Source organism: Aspergillus pseudotamarii (assembly GCF_009193445.1).
Source record: "Aspergillus pseudotamarii strain CBS 117625 unplaced genomic scaffold BDV38scaffold_1, whole genome shotgun sequence".
In the NCBI taxonomy this organism is placed as follows: Eukaryota; Fungi; Ascomycota; class Eurotiomycetes; order Eurotiales; family Aspergillaceae; genus Aspergillus; species Aspergillus pseudotamarii.
In genome coordinates, this window is record NW_022475015.1 from 473,711 (window position 1) to 493,682 (window position 19,972).

The window sequence follows — 19,972 nt, forward strand, 5'->3', positions numbered from 1 at the left end:
GGGCCCCGTTTGGAGACGATATGATGCCAAGAGTTTAGCCCTTGGGATCCGCACGCCGGAAGCCCGAACGAGAGAAACAACACAATGGAGCCAACTGTGCGGGGTAATCTGGGATTCAAATGGTGCAATGTCTCAGTTCATGAGGGTCGAAGCAGGGACTAAGAGTCGGGCCAAGTGCCGTTTAGGCGAATCTCCCCCGGACCTGAGAAGAGAGAACAAATGAGAATCTGGGGGCGGCCCGGAGTTCTGACCCCAATGTTACAGCGCTAATGCCATAGCGTCCCCGCCATTGAATCCTAATTGATTGGATTACAGAGAAGCAATTCGCTCCCCAAGGGTTGTTATTACTCATGGTTTTTGGTCGGGTGCATGCTTGTGCAACGGAGGTTGACGTTGGTCCTGAGCAAATTTGCCCTAACATCCCCAAGCTTTTGCTGGAGGGTGACCGTCACGTTGTAGTGCGTCCTTGCTTCGGAGCCCTAAGGAATGTCACAATGACATGCGATGCTCTCAGACCAACGACGATCCAAGCCGCCTCAAATCTCAGCGGCACCAGTCAGAGAAGTCCAGACCAACCGTCACGGCGACGATCCCTACGACATACCCAAATATTAATTAAACTCATCCTGGTAGCTTCATACACCCCCAGACCAATCCCATGGGGCAAATGATGGGCCTCTGCAACCTAAACCCAATCCTGCTAAGAATAACCACGGGCTCCATTCCCCTGATCCATGCTGGCCGAGGCCGGACCTGCCCACGCATGTGAGCTTCATTTCGGTCCGTCGTGTATATATAGAGACGGTTGGATGCGCCTCGATGGGAGAAAGAACAGATCAGAGCTCTCCATTCTTTTGGCAACGTTCTTAGCTTCTCTACACTCGGGCACTCGTTTGGTCTTCCCCATTATACATAGATCACCTTAATCTTAATTCAACTTACCAGTCTTTCCCGTCAAGATGAGATTCTCCGCTATCTTCACCCTGGGTCTCGCCGGCGCCGCCCTGGCCACCCCTCTCGTTGAGCGTGCTGGTTCCTCTCCCACTGACATCATCGCCGATATCAGCGACAAGACCGACGCTCTTGACTCCGCCATCAAGGCTTACAGCGGCGGTGATCCCTCCAAGGTTGAGTCCGCTTCGGCTGACTTGGTCTCCACCATTACCAAGGGCACTGAGGCCATCAAGGGCGGTGACGACATTAGCACCACCGATGCTCTTGCTCTGCCTGGACCCGTCCAGGACTTGACCAAGAAGGTTGAGCAGGCCGTCGATGACATTATCGCCAAGAAGGACCAGTTCGTCAAGGCTGGCGCTGGCGGCAAGGTCAAGGAGTCCCTGAACCAGCAGAAGTCTGCTGCCGATGGTCTCGCCGATGCCATCACCTCCAAGGTCCCTGAGTCTCTCAAGGAAATCGCTCAGAACCTCTCCGCTGGTATCAGCAAGGCCATCCAGAAGGGTATCGATGAGTACAAGGACGTTTCCGACTCCGCCCCCTCTTCCAGCGCTGCTCCCTCCGAGAGCGCCTCTGCCACCGGCAGCGCTTCTGAGACCGGCAGCGCCTCTGCTACCGGCACTGCATCTGCCACCTCCAGCTCTGTGATCCCCACCTCCTCCGGTGCTGCCAGCTCCTCCGCTGCCCCCTCCGGCTCCAGCACCCCCACTGGCTCCGGCTCTGCCTCCGCCACCTCTCCTCCCCTGGCCACCGGTGCTGCCAACAAGGCCACCATCGGCTACTCCCTTGGCGCCGTCGCCATGGCCGCCATTGCCGTCGCTGTCTAAGTGACGAACCTCAATGGGGATGATCCCATCGTCCTGCAACGACCTTTGACGATGGTGACGAAGGCAAGCGCCATGACCGATTGGAACGACTAGGAAAGCAATGGGCTTGTTCTGTATATTTTACTCTGTCTGACCGAATTAATGTAACGGGCTCTGCCTGTATATACCGTTTTTGAAATTTGCTATAGTCTAGTAATGGATTATATTTGCTGATTGATGGGCTTTTTCTGGTAGTAACCACTCGTGGTGGTGCGGAAGTACTAGTAAATTTTCGCGGATTGTTTGCTCGTATAATTCCGGAATATAAGGACAGAATTGATAGCGTTATTTCAATACCAGCCGGGCTAGCTCAATCGGTAGAGCGTGAGACTCTTAGTCTTCACGGCATCTCAAGGTTGCGGGTTCGACCCCCGCGTTCGGCTTGTCTTTTTTATTTTTTAAAATCTTTTGTACTTGGCTCCCGTGGGACGTTCCCGCGGCTAACTAACTACCTGATTTTGGCCTGTTCATGTGGCTAACTAAAACTACGAGCACCGTGGATATTACATATATTCTCTAAAGGCTCAATTGTCTTCTAAATCCTTTTTTTAATTTAATTATTTTTGTGTGGTGTTTCCATCCTTTAATGCTTGAGCTCTCTTTATGTTATAGGTCGAGCTCAGGCTGGGGTGAAACTGTTGAACTAAATTTAGAATATATATATATGTCATTCTGGGTACGAACCACCATATATACATCACCTAATTGATCGAATACTTGTTCAGCATTCAACCATAAGCCTGTTACCTGAGTGGGTTAAGTACTCAATAATGACAATCACAGACTAATAGCCCAGAAAGGCTGATCACTAGTTTCTTTTTGCCACCGGAGTCTGAAAGCCACACTCTATAAGCAGTTGCAAGACCTGCGAACTGATACAACAAGATTGCTTTCGCGCCTGGTTCACTGCAGTTCCACTGAAAGTACCAGTTCAATTAGTTCTTCTATACAGGTAATATATAGGGAAAGCTGTTTTCAAGTTGTTCCCCGAGTCATAAAGATCTTTGCGTGCTGGATTGTCGATCCCAATTCAGAAGAAGTCGGAGGAGGTGCGTAGGACATACAGATTGTTCAGTGCATTACGCCAGATGAAGATCCAGGTGTTGAATACCGCAAAGAGTATTGAGAGCAAAATACAATATATTGCATCAAGTTTTGGTTTAACAGAACAGTGTGTTGATAGTTGCAGTCGTTTGTATACCACAAAGTATATACATCAGTGCAATGGGTGGAATGATCTGATAATATGACTGCCACCTTCCCTCTTGGAACTTCAACGCCGCGCCTTCCCTGTAGAGATTATGGGAGTGATAAAAATCCAGATCGTATCCCCACGAAACTTCTTCCCTTTCCCTCCCCATGTATTTGAGTCGTTAAGTATGCCATATACATTCCTTCGTCGTTTCCCAGTGCCGAGACACCTTTACTACCATCCCACCCACCGCGAGTGGGTCTGGATGATCATCGGCGGGGCGACAGCATGGTCTGAAATGGGGGAGCGAGCTGAACGCGGCCAGCCTCAAACACCTCAGGTGGTCAATAGATCGCCGCTGAGTGATCTAACACCTGAAGAGTTGATGCTTCTTTGCGCTGGATGAGTTCACTACGGTTGGACAACACCAAAGTGCGCTTGCAATTAAGGCGGTTACAGGAGCCATAGGGGCCTGTATTCCAGTGGACATCGTCACTCGCTTGTGAAGGCGGTTGCAGGAGCCATAGGGGCCTGCTTCTCGGCTGATCAGGTCCGTTGGTGCCCGTGGTGCTTCGTTGTCCAGTACTTCGCGATCTATTCTGATTTCTTGCTTTTGGATGGGTGGGTGGGCTCACTCCTTGTTTCAACTTAGCTTTAGGTTAGTTTTAGGTTAGTCTTTACTTAGTTTTCTATCGTTCAAAAAAAAAAAAAAGAAAAAAAGAAAAAAAGAAAAAAAGAAAAAAGAAACCGAGCCCGGTGGATGGGTGGATGGGTCGGGCTTGGGAAACTCGAGAAGAGTGATTTACGGTGAGAGTGTCTACATCCAGCAGCTTGGCTTTGACTCGCTAACCATGTTCATATACACCTTTCCCATTATCACGGCCATAGCTACTCCCTCAATGTCAGTATATGGGGGTTTCGATTCCTTGTCCGACCTCACTTCATCCCCGAGCGCGATAGATCAACACCACCTCTGCCCTACCCACAATGAGCTCCGTCAAGGACCAGTCAGTATCAGATACCCTGTCCAGGAAATTATCACCTGTGCAGTTGCTGATTGACGTATTTGTGGATAGGAGGACGGATGAAAACCGGCGAGCTTGTTGCACCACTCTGACAAACTGGCAGGGATGGCCAGAGTGATGCCTCGGCACGCTACAGATTAGCTAGGTCAGCACATCCCTCTACCTCTGCGGGGATCTTGGAGGCCTGGGCTCGCCCAGAACCCCCACGGACGTTAAGCAATACTAACTTCTCACCTGTGCATGGTTGAACTAACTCCCATTAGTGGCCCGGGCCCGTGTCTCGTGCGTCCCCCAAGGCATCGACTCCAAGCGCTATTTACCGCGCCGTAAATGGCGATGACCGTGCTAACAACAGGCAGAGCTCTGGATTCTTGTCCTTCATGGACGATGGGGTCCTTGACAGCACGAAACCCAAGTTGACGCGCACGGCCCCCGGTCCCAAGTTCTAAGACGGGCGAACGAGTGTCTGAATCAGCTTCTCTGTGCCGATGCACAAGAAGTGCATAGACTCCAAATTGATCCGTGGTGAATCGAACATACCGCTATTTATTCTGTCGTCAATATTTCCACTGGTGATGAAACAATAGAAGTAGCTCCCCAATTTCCTATGGCATATTATCCCCAGACTCGGCCTTCGATGGATTTGTAGATTAAAACTCTCGCTTAACATAACAGGTCCCAAGTGGACACGACACCATTACCGAATAGTAGAAGGCTCTAACAGACCACGAGTCTATATTTCACATTATCTAAAATATCCTACTTTTGAACAGAAAGATTTCTTGCAAAGTGAAGGTACTTGAAGGGGAAGCTCTAATTATATCTCTCTTTATAACATTGCAGTAAGGCAGAATTACAGCTCAAGCGATTAATATAGCTAAAAACCAACACGCGATAACAAGCGAAGTTCCTTCCTTAGACACAGGCAAAGGAGGGTGGTAGAGAGTCCTTGGGAGCATTCATCGCAGCAAGCCTGCCAAACCAGTGTCGTCATGCATTCACATTCTACTCAATCGTGCCTCCAGCAATCGTTCATGCTGACCCTGGGGGTAGATATGTATGAAGAGGGCGTGAGGCCTGCGCCAAGATCACCGAACGGAATATGGGAGCGATGGCCTCCACCCGCCCATACATTAGTCGCGCTGCGATCTTATGGCCGTTTGCGACAAGATCCTCGGTGAGGTCGACATGACATGTCTTGAAGAGGAATTAAGAGCTGAGTCTAATGCCTCTTGCGATTCAGATGTATGTGCTTCATCCTTAGCGAGTTTTAGCCGAGCTAGCTCTTCTTCGAGAAATCCTATTCTTTGAAAGTTCCGAAGATGCGCCTCCCAAAGAAAATGCTGGCCAAGCAAAATGAAAAAGGGCATCAACCAGTCTGGTGGTGGTCGGAGCGGCATTCTGGAAGTAGTGATAGGAAAGATGTAACAGTCTCCTAAAGCTTCGGGAGATAAGAGTGAGAGGAGGTACTTGCGGGAGATAACGTCTAATGGAGATATTGTAAAACGAGTGTTGGATGGTTGAAAATCATCGCTCAAAAGTTTGCAGGAGATGAATTCGTAGTTCGAGTCATACGAGCGTAATGGTGATGCCAAAACGCAGGCCAGGCAACCACCCATTCACATAGCGATGTGGCTTATAGTCTATCCAAGTAATCATTCTAGTATTTCTAATCGTATATTAGTCTCCCCCATCTTATCCCCTGGTATAGACTATGCCTTTTGTCTATTGCTGCCATTCCCATTCACCTCGGTGGCCATAGATTTGCGTCTGATTGCGGGCTAGATACCCTGTTATATCTCACTATCATAGGAATCCTGCAGCAGCGCTTCGGACAGCTTGAACCGGCCCCTCGCGTGCTCAACAGGCATCACATTGGCATAAAATCACGTGATCTCTAGAGGGTCACGGATGTCCTTGCTGGGAAGCAGATGTGTTGATTAGCTTGGCTAAGAAATGAGGAAAGAACGGCAGTTGCATACATAGTAGCCGCCTGCACCTTCGCTTGATCAAGACAGACCACACCTGTCTTGCACATGCACCCCGCATTAAATGGATGAAATTCTGTCTGATCTCCTTCAAACCATAGAATTTGCGCCTCAAGGAAGCTTTCCTCAGCCGCCTCAGGTCTGTTTTCGTACCGAGTAAGGGGACTCAGGACGAACTAAGCGCTGCAGACATGGATTACTCTTCCTGGCCTCTGGTAAGCATGGTATAACTACCGGATATTGAAGATACTTACTAAGCCGGCATAGGCCAATTAAGTGGCTCTTTTCGTTTGAAGTCACTAATCAGTCTCGAGCAATTCGTGGGCCTTGTCATGTTTACCAAGATAGACAAAGCACCTCGCCATATTCTTCCTCGTCACCGTCGACCAGTCAGTGTCCCTTCCTTAATGTTCCAGGCAATCCACGTATCTCTCAATCTTCTAAATCACGTCAGTGCCATGTGATGGTCATTGGCTGTGTTATAGTTGTAAGCCAGGTTCTACTCAAAGCCACCGAGAAGCCCGCCTTTCAATGGATTTTCACCTAACCGCATATTGCAACCCTTGATGTTGAGCTCGATTGCTCTTTGTACCTTTCCCATAATCTCATACATGCGGGCCTGATGTGACAAGGTCGAAGCTGCGATATCGATGGCCTGTGCGCTGTTGTCCAGGGTTTCTACAGCGAGAAGATTCACTTCACACACGTCTCCGAGCTCTGTGTGGGCGTTGATTCCGTAGAAATACCTAGGCTTATATCACTTGCAGCTGTCGTTGGATATAATAGGGCGCCATTGCCTGCGTCTGATAATATTTTAGAAGTTCATAGAACTTGGACGACGCCCGGAAATTCTTCGTAAGTCTCCACTCTTGCTTTAAATTGTCCTATAGTGCACCACATTTGCCGGAGGCCAAGTAAATCTGACCGAGATTGGAGAACGGCTTGAGAAATAGAAGTCAGTCCGTCATATATAATATCTCGGAGCTGTTTGCCGCTGTCACTAGCAGTATTGAGCCTCGTGCTGTTTTCAAAACATGGCTCTTTCAGCAAATCTGTTACAAGGATGACCTTGTCTCTATATAGCAGCATTGTCTTGAAAACACATCATTTGTCCACAAGCTTCTCAACAAAGTCAACGTCCCAACTCGCTTCAATAAGAAGTGTATCATCACTCCACTAGAGCGTCCGCCACCATGACTTGTCGAAGAGTTTCAGCTCGCCCCTGAAGGTAACTGGGTCCATTTCATTACCATACCGCACATTTCAGCCCCGATAATCAAACGCTTTGCTCGAGCTATGGCTCTCATAGATATCCGTTGCACTACAGCGTTTGAATATGTCGGGAATTCTCTCAACACCTCTCTACACCGCCGTGTGAGGGCACAGCGTCTTACCTGCCGGAGTCCTACATAAGCAAGGTATTAGATATGGCGAAGAAGGTAATCTTAGCAGATCGTCAATGTCAAACCATAGAGAACGAGCTCGGACTAACGCAAACTAGACAGGTATAGGCCCGTTTTATTTGCGGTGCCACATCCTTTGTCGCCGTGGACGACAAGGATGAACTACTAGTGGTATTTCTTGCTGAAGCAGACAAGAAACGAGTTGGTAGACCTAGTATACTGCTGTTCGGATCCTCGTTTTTATCAGGACGTGCACATGTTGCGGGATATTGGTATTCAGCTATTTGGCCATATCGCTGAACTGGCAGATGTCAGCACTTAAACCACTTACTGGAGTTATAGGGCGATTCAGTACACAACAGATATGTAGATATCTCGAAGTTAGAGTTAAAATGGAAACTTGACTCTCACCAGTAACCGTGAATCAAGCTTGTTTTTAGTCGCCCACAGGAGGTTACATCTGGGTATGCCGATCCAAGCGGGCCCTCCCACTGGTCTTCGAAAACAAAAACCAGCTGCAGTGTCGTAAAACGGCTCTGGACTTATGAATCCACGTGACGACGCTTTACAGGGTTCTGGCATTGGACAGAATGTTTGCCTGGGGCGGGGCCGCTAGAGCTCACAAAGTACAACTTAGTAGCTTTCAATATAAGCTTTCCCATCCTCGGTCCCCAACTGGTACACATTTAATTTCAACTCTCTCACATCCTTTGCTCTGTAGGTCTTACTGCTATTGAACACCGCGCATGGCCTCCGCAACATCTCTACCAAAAAGTCCCCAAGCCATCCCAACTACAGTTACAGCCTCACCACACAGATACCAAAATGTCACCAAGGAGGGACACGAGGGCGCGGACGCCTGGCTACAGGCGTTAGGCGCCTTTCTTGTTTACACAGCAACATGGTGAGTCGCTGCGTAAGTCTCCATATGGTGTTCAACTCGTAGTGCTTATCGCTTCTTTATTGCAGGGGTCTACTGAGTGCCTATGGTTCTTACGAAAGTTTCTATGAAACAACCCTGTTGTCTTCCACGCCCTCGACCACAATTTCTTGGGTCGGCACGCTACAGGGTGTCATTCTCATCTGTAAGTGACCACACTTCTAGGAGGCAAACAGACGTTACCAAGTCGAAGTGAAGAAGATCCGAGGGATTAACCGGAACCTTGATTTACAGTGGGAGGGGTCGTAACAGGGCCCATTTTTGATCGTGGGTATATCAGGGAGCTCTTAATTATAGGCACAATAACCACAGTATTCGGCGTTATGATGTTGAGCTTAGCCCACGAGTACTACCAGATTCTCCTGGCACAGGGTGCTTGTGTCGGTATCGGAAGTGCAATCCTATATGTGCCCAGTATCAGTCTCGTTGCATCCAGATTCCAACAACGTCGGCCCTTGGCCATGTTCGTTGCCACCTCTGGCACCGCAGTTGGTTTGTCCTCCATGTCTTCCACCTATTCTTCCCGCCGATATCCTCACTAAGCACACATGCAGGAGGGATAATATACCCTATCATATTCTCGACTCTCCAGCCCAAGCTCGGCTTCCCGTGGGCAACTCGAGTTCTCGGCTTCGTGACGCTGGGTGAATTAATTATAGCAATGGCAATCATGTTACCCAACACCAAGAGCAAGGCTCCCCATAATGTCCGCTCCCTTCTGGATCCCACCGCATTCCGCGACCCAGCATTTATGGCTTTCTGCGTGGCTCTATTCCTCATGTGGATCGCCTACTGGGTCCCTTTTTTTCTCCTCCCCACATTTGCCCAGTTCAGAGCCGGCGCAAGCTCAAACCTAGCCTTCTATGTCCTAGTGATCTGTAATGCATCAACCATTCCTGGTCGGTATCTGGCGGTGCCACTCTCAAACCGATTGGGGCCAGCGCTCACCATGGGCGGCTTCGCGCTGGCGTCGAGTGTCCTCCTCCTCGGCTGGATTGGTGTTAAATCAGTAGCTTCCACTATTATCTGGGCGGTGCTTATTGCTTTATTTATGGGGCCACTGGCAGTCCTCTATCCCATTATTGTGCCTCATCTTTCTCCAGAAAAGGACCTCGTCGGTACAAGAATTGGTATATCATCGGCTGCGGCAGCGCTGGGGACTTTGGTCGGCTTTCCAGTTACATCTGCCTTGAATGACATTGAGACGAGAGTATTCTGGAAGAGCCAGTGTTTAAATGGTTGTTGCATGTTGGGTGGGGCTGTTCTGATGATATACGTCTATTATAAGATGCCCAGAACTTGACCATTGTGGCACGCCAGTCTTTCGGCACGGTCTTTCGCTTATTTTCCCAAAGACCGGCAAGGGGCCCTCAGACATTGAGCACAGGAAATACAGAGGCGTGACCTTTCTATTCACGCAAAGAACTAATACGAATGTGAATATCAAACTGCGATAGCATAGTCGAACGCACTAATAATGTGTTGTTGGTTTTTTGGGCCAACGTAGCGAGTAGAATTCAGAGTTTGCTAAGGACACAGCTCAGGGCTCTTTTTCTTGAGTCAGAATTCAACTTCCAGGAGATTACATGTTTTGTTATGACCAGAGTAGTCTACTGAGGCTATGTTGTGATTTGGTCTTACTATCGCCATTAAATTCGAGTTTCACAAAGCTCCTACCAATCAACCATGTATTTAACGAAGGCCAGTTTGCCGCTCGGTCGTGCTCTCAGCCTTTGCTCCTATAGTAGGAGTGATCGCTGTCTTCATTTTCACCGCCGAACGTGGTAAAGGGGTGCTGATATCGGAGAAAGACAGGAATACTGTTACAGCGAGGGTATATGTAACCAAGCCTCCCCGACCACCTTCGATAAGCAACCTTTCTCCTTGAACAAGTGGGGAAAGACAAAAGGCTTCAGCGAGTTTCGAATCTGATTATTGCCCTGCTAAGGCGAAGGATGTCAGAAAGGCGCAGGCAGCAGTGTACTATCCCTCCTTGGTGATCTGAGCAGACTGTGAACATGATCGAGTCTAGGGTAGTCTAGTGAAAATCTCGAATGTACCCAGTGACGGCGATATAAGATGCCGAAGATATCCACGTCAAGGGCATCCTCCTTCTTCATACACTTGCAGATCTGTCGCTCTGCGGGAATACTTGATTTAGGAACTACCGCCGATGTTAACGGTGGAGCTGATGGGATTGAGAGCGACTAACGTACTCGTCACATCTGTTCGTAGACATTGCCATTCAGACGGCGCCGTGCAAACAGACCAAAATATTGGCAAAGCCGTCGCCAGTACTCATCGTAGGACTGAAGAAGCCACTTTCGTGAGGTCCTGCACATCCAATCGAAGAAATTCATGTAGATCGTTTGGTCCTCCAAGAGTAAATACTCCACGTAGTCCTCTTTTGAATGGATGCCATATCTGTCAGTAGGTGCGTTAAGGGTGTACAACCTCTGGAGCAGTCCGAGACGGCGCGTACAGACCTTCGCCAGTATCTTGCGACTAGCTAGACCTTCCGACTTTTTCAGCTTAAAGCTAGGGGGATACCATCCAAGACTGCGAAAATGCTCGAAACTAGCTCGAGTTTTTTCATAGAGGATTGGGTCGGTCCATATCGATGCTCATTAGGATCTGCGGGAGGGAGGGGAGGCGGTGCCATTAAGATAAACTGATCCAAATATAAGGGAAAGGTGACTGTCTCCAAAAGTGATTCGAGCAGCGATCGACTTGCCGATTGAAGTGGAAGCTGTTAAGATAGGAGGCCCAGCCAATGGGTATCATGCCAATCTGTATTGCTGCGCAAATCCATGATAGGAAGTAAGGAAAGTCTTTTTTCTTATTAAGGGGAATCCTAGGAGTCTCTATAAGATTAAAGTGTCGTTAAGTGTTATGAACATAATTGAATTTTCTTTTAGCGTTTCTGTGTTCTTTGGACTTTCCGGATATTCTGGATATTAGGGACTAAAGATACTATGTATACTACGGCTTTCTAGGCATGCACGTCTTAGTGCATATTGAAACGCTTAGACCTCTAGGGATTCTAGTTAAATATTATGGAGGCTTAATAATATGAGTTTCGATTGAAGGCACTAGTCTCAACTTTGCAGTTATCAATATGCTGGCGTGAAGGGCTTATAAAAGATTGTCTGTAAAGGGGGTTGAAATATCGAAGTAAAAAAGGGTTATCGCGGACCACCCGTATTTTCAGATTTGGTATATCGATCGGCTTGACTTTCTTAAAGATTATACCGAGTGCCATTATAATGTTCTAATTGCTATATTCGAGGACATACTAGAGTCACATGTCCTCATACCATGATTAGTTAGATTTCTCTTATCGATAAGAATGCAATTGAGCCTGGGTGTTTCGCCCACACGGAGATTGAACCGGAGCAGAAGAGTCCGGCCGGTTTACGTGTCCGGTTCGCGTTCCCGAGTATGTACGCGATATGTCAATTCGCCTGACACCACATGCCACACCTGTCTGGCGGCTCGGTACATACTCCGTCAAAGTCATAATCCGCTTTGAGGGTGCATACTGACTAGTCTTTATCGGAGAATGGGGCTGAAGGCAAGCAAGCTGAATGGTGGGCTGGTGGGGCTGAGTGAGGAAGAATGGTTCGTATGTTGTGGAGCAAGACGGACGGAGAGACAATGCCAGCCTACAGAATAGGCAACGTGATGTGACTGAGCAGCTTCGCAGTCTTAGCGGCATGCATAAATACTCCCGAGTAAGTTAGCCTGCTGCCTCTCAATCGACGATGTGGGCATGTGTGGGTCTCCCTAGCAACAAACTCACGAATGATAAGAGGAAACCTTCCAAATCTCCGATTAGGATCTACTGTATTGGATGGGTCCATGTGGGCTTATTGCTTTTGGCCAGAGTTTAAGTTTTGCCGAGCGGCTTTGCCAACCAAATCTCATTCTCAGCTCGGTTGTCCTCTTAAAATTTCAATATCGCGGCCCCCGTGGCAAAAGTCCGCATATTCAGATCTCTATCTGGGGTCTGAGCATCCAGATGTCGCCCGCTACAGATTTTCTTGGATCCAAAATGGACTGGAGAAAAATGGACTGGAGGTTCACTCAGCGCCATGTCCTACAGCTGGCTGGTGCCACGGCGGCCCTCCTTTTGTTGGCATTCCTCTACATTAATGTCAATGTGGGATCATCGACAATGGGTGAGGCTGTCCGGGTATACAACAAAACCCAGTCCTGTATAGGCTTCGACCCTGCAACTGTAGCCAAGAAACTGGATTCAACCATAAAATTTAAGCAACACTCCTACAATAACGCCGAGATTTCGGAGTTTGTGTGCAGTATTATGAACCATGACATGAATCTCACTGCCAAGCTGAACTGCGCCGAGTCCATTGACTCCCGATATGAACATCTACAGCCCTCACCATCCGGGACCCCCCGGATTCAATACTTCTTCGCACTGGATCTCTACCAATCCGTCCACATCATTCTTCCGCTCATGGGCTCCATAATGCAGGCAATACGCTATCTGGGGCCCGAGTACTGTGCGCTCTCGATCGTGGAGGGCCGATCAACAGACGGTACATACGCCATTCTTGCTGGTTTAAAGACCGAGCTCGCCGCCATGGGTGTGCCCTATTTTCTTGTCCGAGACTACCTAGACCCCAAAGCTGGAGGTGAAAATCGCATCACGGCATTGTCGCACCTCCGCAACCTCGCTCTGGAACCCTTACTGGCAGAGAGCAAGAGTAAACATAGCCGGCTGGCCCCTAAGCCCACGATTATTTTCGTGAACGATATCGTGATCTGCCCCGAAGATATCCTGGAATTAATTCATCAGCGCGTGATCCAGTCCGCATCAATGACCTGCGGTTTTGACTGGAACAAAAACGCAGGTAACTTCTACGACGCCTGGGTTTCGCGCTCGATGTCGGGCAATCTGTTCTTCGAAGTAACTCATGATGGCAAGCATTGGCTGGGTGACGACATGTTCTTTGACCACCCTGACAGTGTAGCCCGATGGGATCAATCTCTCCCGATACAGGTTTATTCCTGCTGGGGTGGAATGGTCACTTTAGATGCGGAGCCATTTATCCAGGGAAGGGTTACGTTTCGCAGCTCGGAGAAAGAGGAGTGCTACATGGGCGAGCCAATGACACTTGCCAAAGACCTCTGGAAGCTGGGTAGGGGCCAGATCCTCGCCGTGCCTGCCGTGAATACTGGATACGAATACGACCAAGCGCGGGATGCAAAAGGACGACGCGGGTACGTCCACGAGATTGTCAATCACACTCAATACAACACAGAGGCGGAGCTGGTGAAATGGGAGAAGAGCCCTCCGCCCATGGTGAAATGCATGCCGGTGTTTGAACGACAATGGTGGACGACGCCAGTTTGATATGAATCGAAAATTTATATAGAACTTGTATTTTGGAATACTTAAATGATAGCATAATACACTCCTTATGGCGTTTGGAAGTTTGCGGCATATGAATGTTTCCCTTCTGATGTTTGTGGATGCTGAGGGTCAATTTGACCAGATAATGATGCCACGATAAGACCAAGGTTGTTGGATGAAGAGACATGCTCTACTTGTACGTAGAAGGATGCATATAGCAGTGGTAGGGTGCATATATCTGCGGCAAGGCTCACTATGAATAATCACTAACTCAGTCTTGCCCTTTTGTATAGTAGTTTGTTGGCTGGTCGATAGTCTGGTTCGTGGAGATCATTTGGATGTCACGGTGGCGGAGAACATATTGTGACGGGGCTCCTGTAGATTAGTTAGGTCTCCCCTAGCATGAACCCAATCTTTCCCCCTGTTCCCTCACGCTCTCTGGTATCTGAAGTAGTAAACAATAAATGCTTTTAGTAGGTATTGAGTATTCATCCCAAAAGCGCTATTCACCTCCATGTGCACGTGACTTCCTCGTATGGTGATAACTGTGACCCGACCAATTGTTTCTTTCCATATGTCGCAGTTAGGAGGGTTTTTTTTTTTTTTTTTTTTTTTTTTTTTTTTTTTTTTTTTTTTTTTTTTTTTTTTTTTTCATTTCATGTAGGCAGAAAGACTTGAGGGGCCACGTAGATCCAGTGTCCAGTTCGGGCTGCCCGCCGATATTGCCAATTCCGTGGACAGAAACTTTGATTTTAAGATTGTTCTGATTCTAAAAACATCCTCTATCATAAGATGTGCGTTTCAATACTGATAGCGGTAGGTCGGGGCCAAATCGCCCAAGTATTCCGCTTGTTCATCAGAAACAGCGTTCGGAGCGACGAGTGAATCATCACGCTTGCGATTGTCGAGCCACATGGCTGCCATGTAGGCACAGCAAGCTACAATAGTCAAACAGCAGAAGGACATGCAAACGCTATAGCCAGGTTTATAGAGGGGCGCATCTTTTTCAAGGAAACAGTAGGTCGCGATAATGCCACCGATGTTGCCGAATCCTATCTGCCAGGCGATGCCCACACTCCGACGGTGGTGACCCCCCAGGTTCATGGCAAACCAACAAACAATGACAGGCATGGCGCTGTAAGCACCACAGGTGACTAGGAAGAGTGCACCATACTCGGCGGTTCGATGTTCTGTACCGTGGATGGAGAAGAGCATGGCAAACCCCGCGATGGCGATCATGAGTGGAATTACCGTGAAGGCAAAGCGGTGCTTGAGACGATCAGAGCAGAATGCAATTATCATGGAGAACCCGAATGATGCTACCCATGGAGGAATAGAGTATAACTGAGTTGTAACGGCTAATCGCAGAGGTCAGTATAGAAGTTTGGAAATGAGCACCGCTTGGAGGACATACAATCATAGCCGTAGGATTTGATGATTGAAGGCGCGAAGAAAGCGTAGCCTAGAGGGACAGAATTAGTGAAATCAATGGGAGTCTTTGAAAGTAATGGTTACGAACTGTAGGCAGGGACGATAAGACCGAAGTACATAATACCGCCGAGGATTACCTTGTCTGCGGGAATCGTCAGCGCACATCAAGAATCGGCAAGCTGTGAAGCCTCCACCTACAGTCCTTGAGTACAGTTGCAATCTCAGACCATCCCATCTTGACCTGATGAGCAGACTTGCCCACGTCACTTGCCAGCTTCTCGCGAATGAACGCACGCTCCACTTCGTTCAACCACTTGGCGTCTTCCGGGAAGTTCGGGATTAGGAAAAACAGGACAAGTGCCACTACAGCAGTGATAATGCCTTCGATAATAAATACCCAGCGCCATCCACTGTATCCTTGAATACCGTCCATCTGCGAGAGGCCGTACGCCAATAGACCACCAAAGCCGCCGGCCAGACTGGTGGAACTGAAGAAAAAACTAAACCGCTTCTGGGCCTCGCTGCGCCTATACCACATACCCATCAGATAGAAGCCTGTCGGGTTTATTAGGTACTCGCCAACCATACACTCGTCTGCTGGAATTTAACTTACAACCGGGGAACATGCCTGCCTCAAACACGCCGAGGAAAAATCGTGTGGTCATCAGTCCTCCCCAATTGGTGACGAAACCCTGGCAAATCATCACGACCCCAAACATGAACATACAGCCGGACACTTAAACCAGGACATGTTAATCACCAACTCTTAAGAGTATTGACGAAAACAGAGGCAGAATTGTGACATACACCAAACATGTGGCTTTAGCTTCTTGAGCAGAATGTTAGACGGGATCTCGCAAATAATATACGGCACAAAGAAAATGGTCAATGCAGTATTAAATTTGGTGCCTTGCTCGAGGTTCAAGTCCTCTTTGAGGCCAAGAATAGCAGCATTGCTAACATTTACTCTGCAGGACAGGTCAGCATGCATCATAAATATGTCGTGAAGAGGGGCGTGAAATACTAACCGATCTAAAAATGCGAGAAGGTACAATATACACAAGCAAGGCAAAAGATGAAGGTCGATTTTCGCCATCAACTTGCGCTCGCTAATTGGTTTGATTTGTGAGGCTCCTGAATCGGTTGACAAGTCATGATCGCTATTTTTGGCGGGTATCGACTCTGGTGAAAAAGGAGAGCTGTCAACACCGCCCTCTGTACATCGTTACATATTCGGACAAGTAGGGGGAGACGGAATTATACCAGAAATCCCCATGATCAGGTGCAATTGCCAGTACGTAGTAGACGTCGGAGACAGAGAGTTCTATCAACGAGAGGAGAGGAGAGCTAATAGGAGAGAGAAGGAAAAAAAAAGACAAAGAAATCAAAATGTCTCGAGCCACTTGAGTAATTTCTGTTGAGAGGCTCGGAAGCATGCCGTCTCTATTTAGCTACTTGCTAAAGAATTTGATAAGCGAGCTGCCCACCCAGCGCCTATTGATATCCACATTACAATTAAAATCTATCACGGCCTATTTCTGATGAAAACATGACAACGGAGGCTGATTAGCTTTATACATATACATATGTATGATTTACTTAACTTTTAGAAACCCGGATCCCCAATACAGCACACAATACTAGACAGAACGCCACCGGTAGATCTAAAATGGCTACGCGAGCATAGAAGAAAACACAAAGTGCAGCCTGTCGGACAACTGAAATAGGCAATGATCTACCAACCACTCCGTTTCCTCGAATGGCCTCAAATGGAACCTCACAGAGCAGACCAAATTTGGTCATATCTTGACCCAGCAGTCTAATATGACTGGCACCGTGTGACTTCAGAGACGTGACCTCACGGTGCTTGGACATATGGAGCTATACATAACAGCTTGCACAATGTTATGGAGGTTCTTTGCAAGATAATAATAGGATGCGTCTATAAAAAAAAAGAAATAGAAAGAAAATTAGTAATACTGGTCAATCTGTGCAATGCCGCTGTGGGGCAGCCAACTATAGGACAATATCGAAGGCAGGATACTAGTATGCGTAATGTAGAAACCATGTTGTTAAGGAATGTTGCTTAGAGTTAGGGCATGAAAATTTCTTGCGATCTACAATATATGAATAATCCGCGTCGCAGTGGATCATGTGGAACAGCGTACTATCGACGAGTTAGCAGGCAGGGTCTTAAACACCCCGTGCTTAGTGCTATCAACATTTGGATCGGTCCATAGGTGGAGACATTTAGTGCGGTTACCAAATAGCAAACTAATGGTTTTCGGCCGACGGCAATCAACTTTACGAACGGAATGTGGGAAGAGATGGGAAATATACATTACGTTCTCCATGGTGAACACACAAGACAGGATACCCTGGTGAGTAGAGCTCGTCTGCGAATGGGCCAATGCTCTAATACTACTGCTACAAATAGGGACATTGGTCTGAGTGCCATGCTTTTGTTTGTAAACTGAAAGGTAACACGGGCAAGCCATTCTCAATATACGGCCAGACCCGCAGTTTCCCGAAAGTCCCGACAGTGCGTAGAATGCAGACAGAGATAACCTACTCGGAGTACGGAGTTGTCAGATCTGAATTTACCGCTATGGAGGAAGCTTCAGGGTAAGATTTAGTGGATATATGGAAGTTGAGGTGACCTTACAAAGCCGAGAGATTTTAGCGCTGGACAGCTGTCCAATAATCACATCTAACGGGGACCAGAGTGGGTCCTGGACCTTCTCGACATCGAACAACTATTGGGGACACGCGCCAGTTGGAACAACAACTAATGTCCTTGCACTTCTCGGAGCTTTAACCAGAAGCCAGATATGGCGATATGGAGCAAAACCATAGATGTCCTAGCTAGAATACCCAAATCCGTGAAAATATCGACGAGTTTCTATGTTAGAAATGCCACGTCACTCCATTGTGCAGCGCGATATAACCTCGTTCCAGTCTATAAGCCTTACTTGCATGTATGCCAAATGAGCACCGTCGGTAAGCAGCAACCGTATGCGGATTTCTTCCGGTACACCAGCGGTCGCTGACTTTGGGATGAAGAACAGCAACTTCGTGACCGATTCTCTCCTTTCAACGTACCCGAGCTCCAGAAAGTTGCGGCGAGCAGCGTAGGGGCAAACAAATGTACCGCGATCGCGAAATTGGCGGAAGGCTCCTTCAATAAGACCTTCAAACTCACGATGGATAATAGTATGACCGTAATCGCCCGGATCCCTCACCCTATTGCAGGGCCCCACCAGTATACTACGGCATCCGAAGTTGCAACAATGGAATATGTAAGTATCCTGCAGTTTCAAAGGCAAGCTTATTTCTAATATACGGTCAGGCTCGGAGTGTCCTGAAAGTCCCGACACCGCAGGTGTTTGCGTGGAATGCACACAGAAATAATCCAGTCGGATCTGAATTCATAATCATGGAGGAAGCTCCGGGGGTGAAACTGGAAGATATATGGAGTGACCTTGACTTAGAAAAAAAGGTTGCAATTATGAAGGATCTCGTTGCGCTGGAGAAAAAAATGCTTTCGGTATCTTCGAATAGGTCTGTTCTAGCAGAAACATGTACCTTTATATGCTGACCAGGGCCTAGGTACGGGAGTCTCTACTATGCCAGCGAGAACATTCCAGGCGCCGTAGCAGCTGAAGTAGTTGGTGATGTGCCCACAGAAGTGAGGCATACAGTGATGCACCGCTTTGCTATCGGCCCTGTTGCAGAAAGAGACTTTTGGAACAAAGAACGCGCGACTATGGGTATTGATCGCGGCCCATGTATGCTCCTTCGATCTAGCTTTCCGTTTTCTTTCTAACACTATGAAGGGAGCCAACCGAGAGAGTTTGTTGTTTCCTTGGCCCGTCGAGAACTAGAGTGGATACAGCGATATGCCGTCCCAACGCCGGAGGATGACCCGTTGGTGGCCTCAGCGTCACAGAATACTCCTAGTTGTCATATTGCGTTACTTCAGAAGTATTTGAAAGTTGCTCCATTCCTCCTCCCCGATGATTTCTTTGTGGTCGCGCCTCATATATGGCATACAGACCTTCATGCAGGAAATATATTCGTCGATAAGGGCAAGATCTCTAGCGTGATAGACTGGCAAGGGATTTGGGCGGCACCTCTAATACTTCGGGCACGCCACCCACGGCTGGTCGATTATAATGGGGAGATCATTTTAAAGCCACCGGCAAACTTTAAGAATCTTGAGCCTGACGAGAAAACCACGTTACGACAACAGATGAGCAGCTCTATCATTCTTTATCTCTACGAAAAGCAGATCTCCAATGAAAGCCCTCTTCTGAGCAAGGTTCTCCGTTTTAGTCATGGCCGAACAAGGTGTGAACCTATCCAGTTTGTTGGTGATACTTGGGATGATGATATTATACCATTGAGGGAGTCGCTCATCAGGGTTGAGAAGTAAGTCTGACTTGGCATGCTATATATCATCCAAAGCTTCTAATGACGTTATAGATGTTGGAATGAATTTGGAACCGACGCTCCATGCCCCATCCACTTTACGGAGAGCGAGCTTCGTACACATGCAGAGGAAAGTCAAGGATGGAACGATGTGCAAGAGTTTTGGGATTCGGTCGCAAGTATCATGAATAGGGACGGGTGGACACCCAATGATCTTTATGATGATGCTGTGGCTCTTTTTACAGAACTTCGAGAATTGGGTCTAAAGTCTAGGGTAGGCAAGGAGAGGGAGAATTTCAAGGAGCAAACACAGTGGGTTGAAAAGACATGACTCGATAGCAGTGTGCCTCGTATAGTTGCCC

General features: G+C 47.9%; 5 protein-coding genes and 1 non-coding gene across 6 annotated transcripts; 5 read left to right on the forward strand and 1 right to left on the reverse strand.

Annotated features, from left to right (window-relative positions):
* Positions 1-959: 959 nt before the first annotated feature.
* On the forward strand, positions 960-1,781 carry BDV38DRAFT_276756 (cell wall mannoprotein 1 family protein; the record flags this gene model as incomplete). Its single annotated transcript, XM_032058307.1, has 1 exon — positions 960-1,781. The coding sequence occupies one exon, from the start codon at positions 960-962 to the stop codon at positions 1,779-1,781; it is 822 nt and encodes a 273-aa protein (XP_031919734.1).
* Positions 1,782-2,119: 338 nt separating this feature from the next.
* Positions 2,120-2,203, forward strand: BDV38DRAFT_t2. The gene has a single exon. It is a non-coding gene; the product is annotated as a tRNA-Lys (tRNA).
* A 5,933-nt stretch (positions 2,204-8,136) lies between these two features.
* On the forward strand, positions 8,137-9,671 carry BDV38DRAFT_289571 (putative monocarboxylate permease; the record flags this gene model as incomplete). Its single annotated transcript, XM_032061275.1, has 4 exons — positions 8,137-8,332; positions 8,398-8,513; positions 8,603-8,860; positions 8,923-9,671. The coding sequence occupies exons 1-4, from the start codon at positions 8,175-8,177 to the stop codon at positions 9,669-9,671; spliced, it is 1,281 nt and encodes a 426-aa protein (XP_031919735.1). The 5' UTR covers positions 8,137-8,174.
* Positions 9,672-12,245: 2,574 nt separating this feature from the next.
* BDV38DRAFT_231903 (glycosyltransferase family 69 protein) lies at positions 12,246-13,749 on the forward strand (the record flags this gene model as incomplete). Its single annotated transcript, XM_032052979.1, has 1 exon — positions 12,246-13,749. The coding sequence occupies exon 1, from the start codon at positions 12,390-12,392 to the stop codon at positions 13,746-13,748; it is 1,359 nt and encodes a 452-aa protein (XP_031919736.1). The 5' UTR covers positions 12,246-12,389.
* Positions 13,750-14,549: 800 nt separating this feature from the next.
* BDV38DRAFT_276760 (major facilitator superfamily domain-containing protein) lies at positions 14,550-16,455 on the reverse strand (the record flags this gene model as incomplete). Its single annotated transcript, XM_032058308.1, has 8 exons — positions 14,550-15,106; positions 15,163-15,210; positions 15,268-15,321; positions 15,378-15,734; positions 15,793-15,915; positions 15,987-16,147; positions 16,208-16,394; positions 16,443-16,455. The coding sequence occupies 8 exons, from the start codon at positions 16,453-16,455 to the stop codon at positions 14,550-14,552; spliced, it is 1,500 nt and encodes a 499-aa protein (XP_031919737.1).
* Positions 16,456-18,166: 1,711 nt separating this feature from the next.
* On the forward strand, positions 18,167-19,941 carry BDV38DRAFT_276761 (aminoglycoside phosphotransferase family protein; the record flags this gene model as incomplete). The annotated part of the gene is made up of 6 exons (XM_032058309.1): positions 18,167-18,179; positions 18,243-18,478; positions 18,529-18,740; positions 18,789-18,967; positions 19,016-19,610; positions 19,665-19,941. 6 exons carry the CDS (start codon positions 18,167-18,169, stop codon positions 19,939-19,941), a joined length of 1,512 nt encoding a protein of 503 aa, XP_031919738.1.
* Between the last annotated feature and the right edge of the window lie 31 nt (positions 19,942-19,972).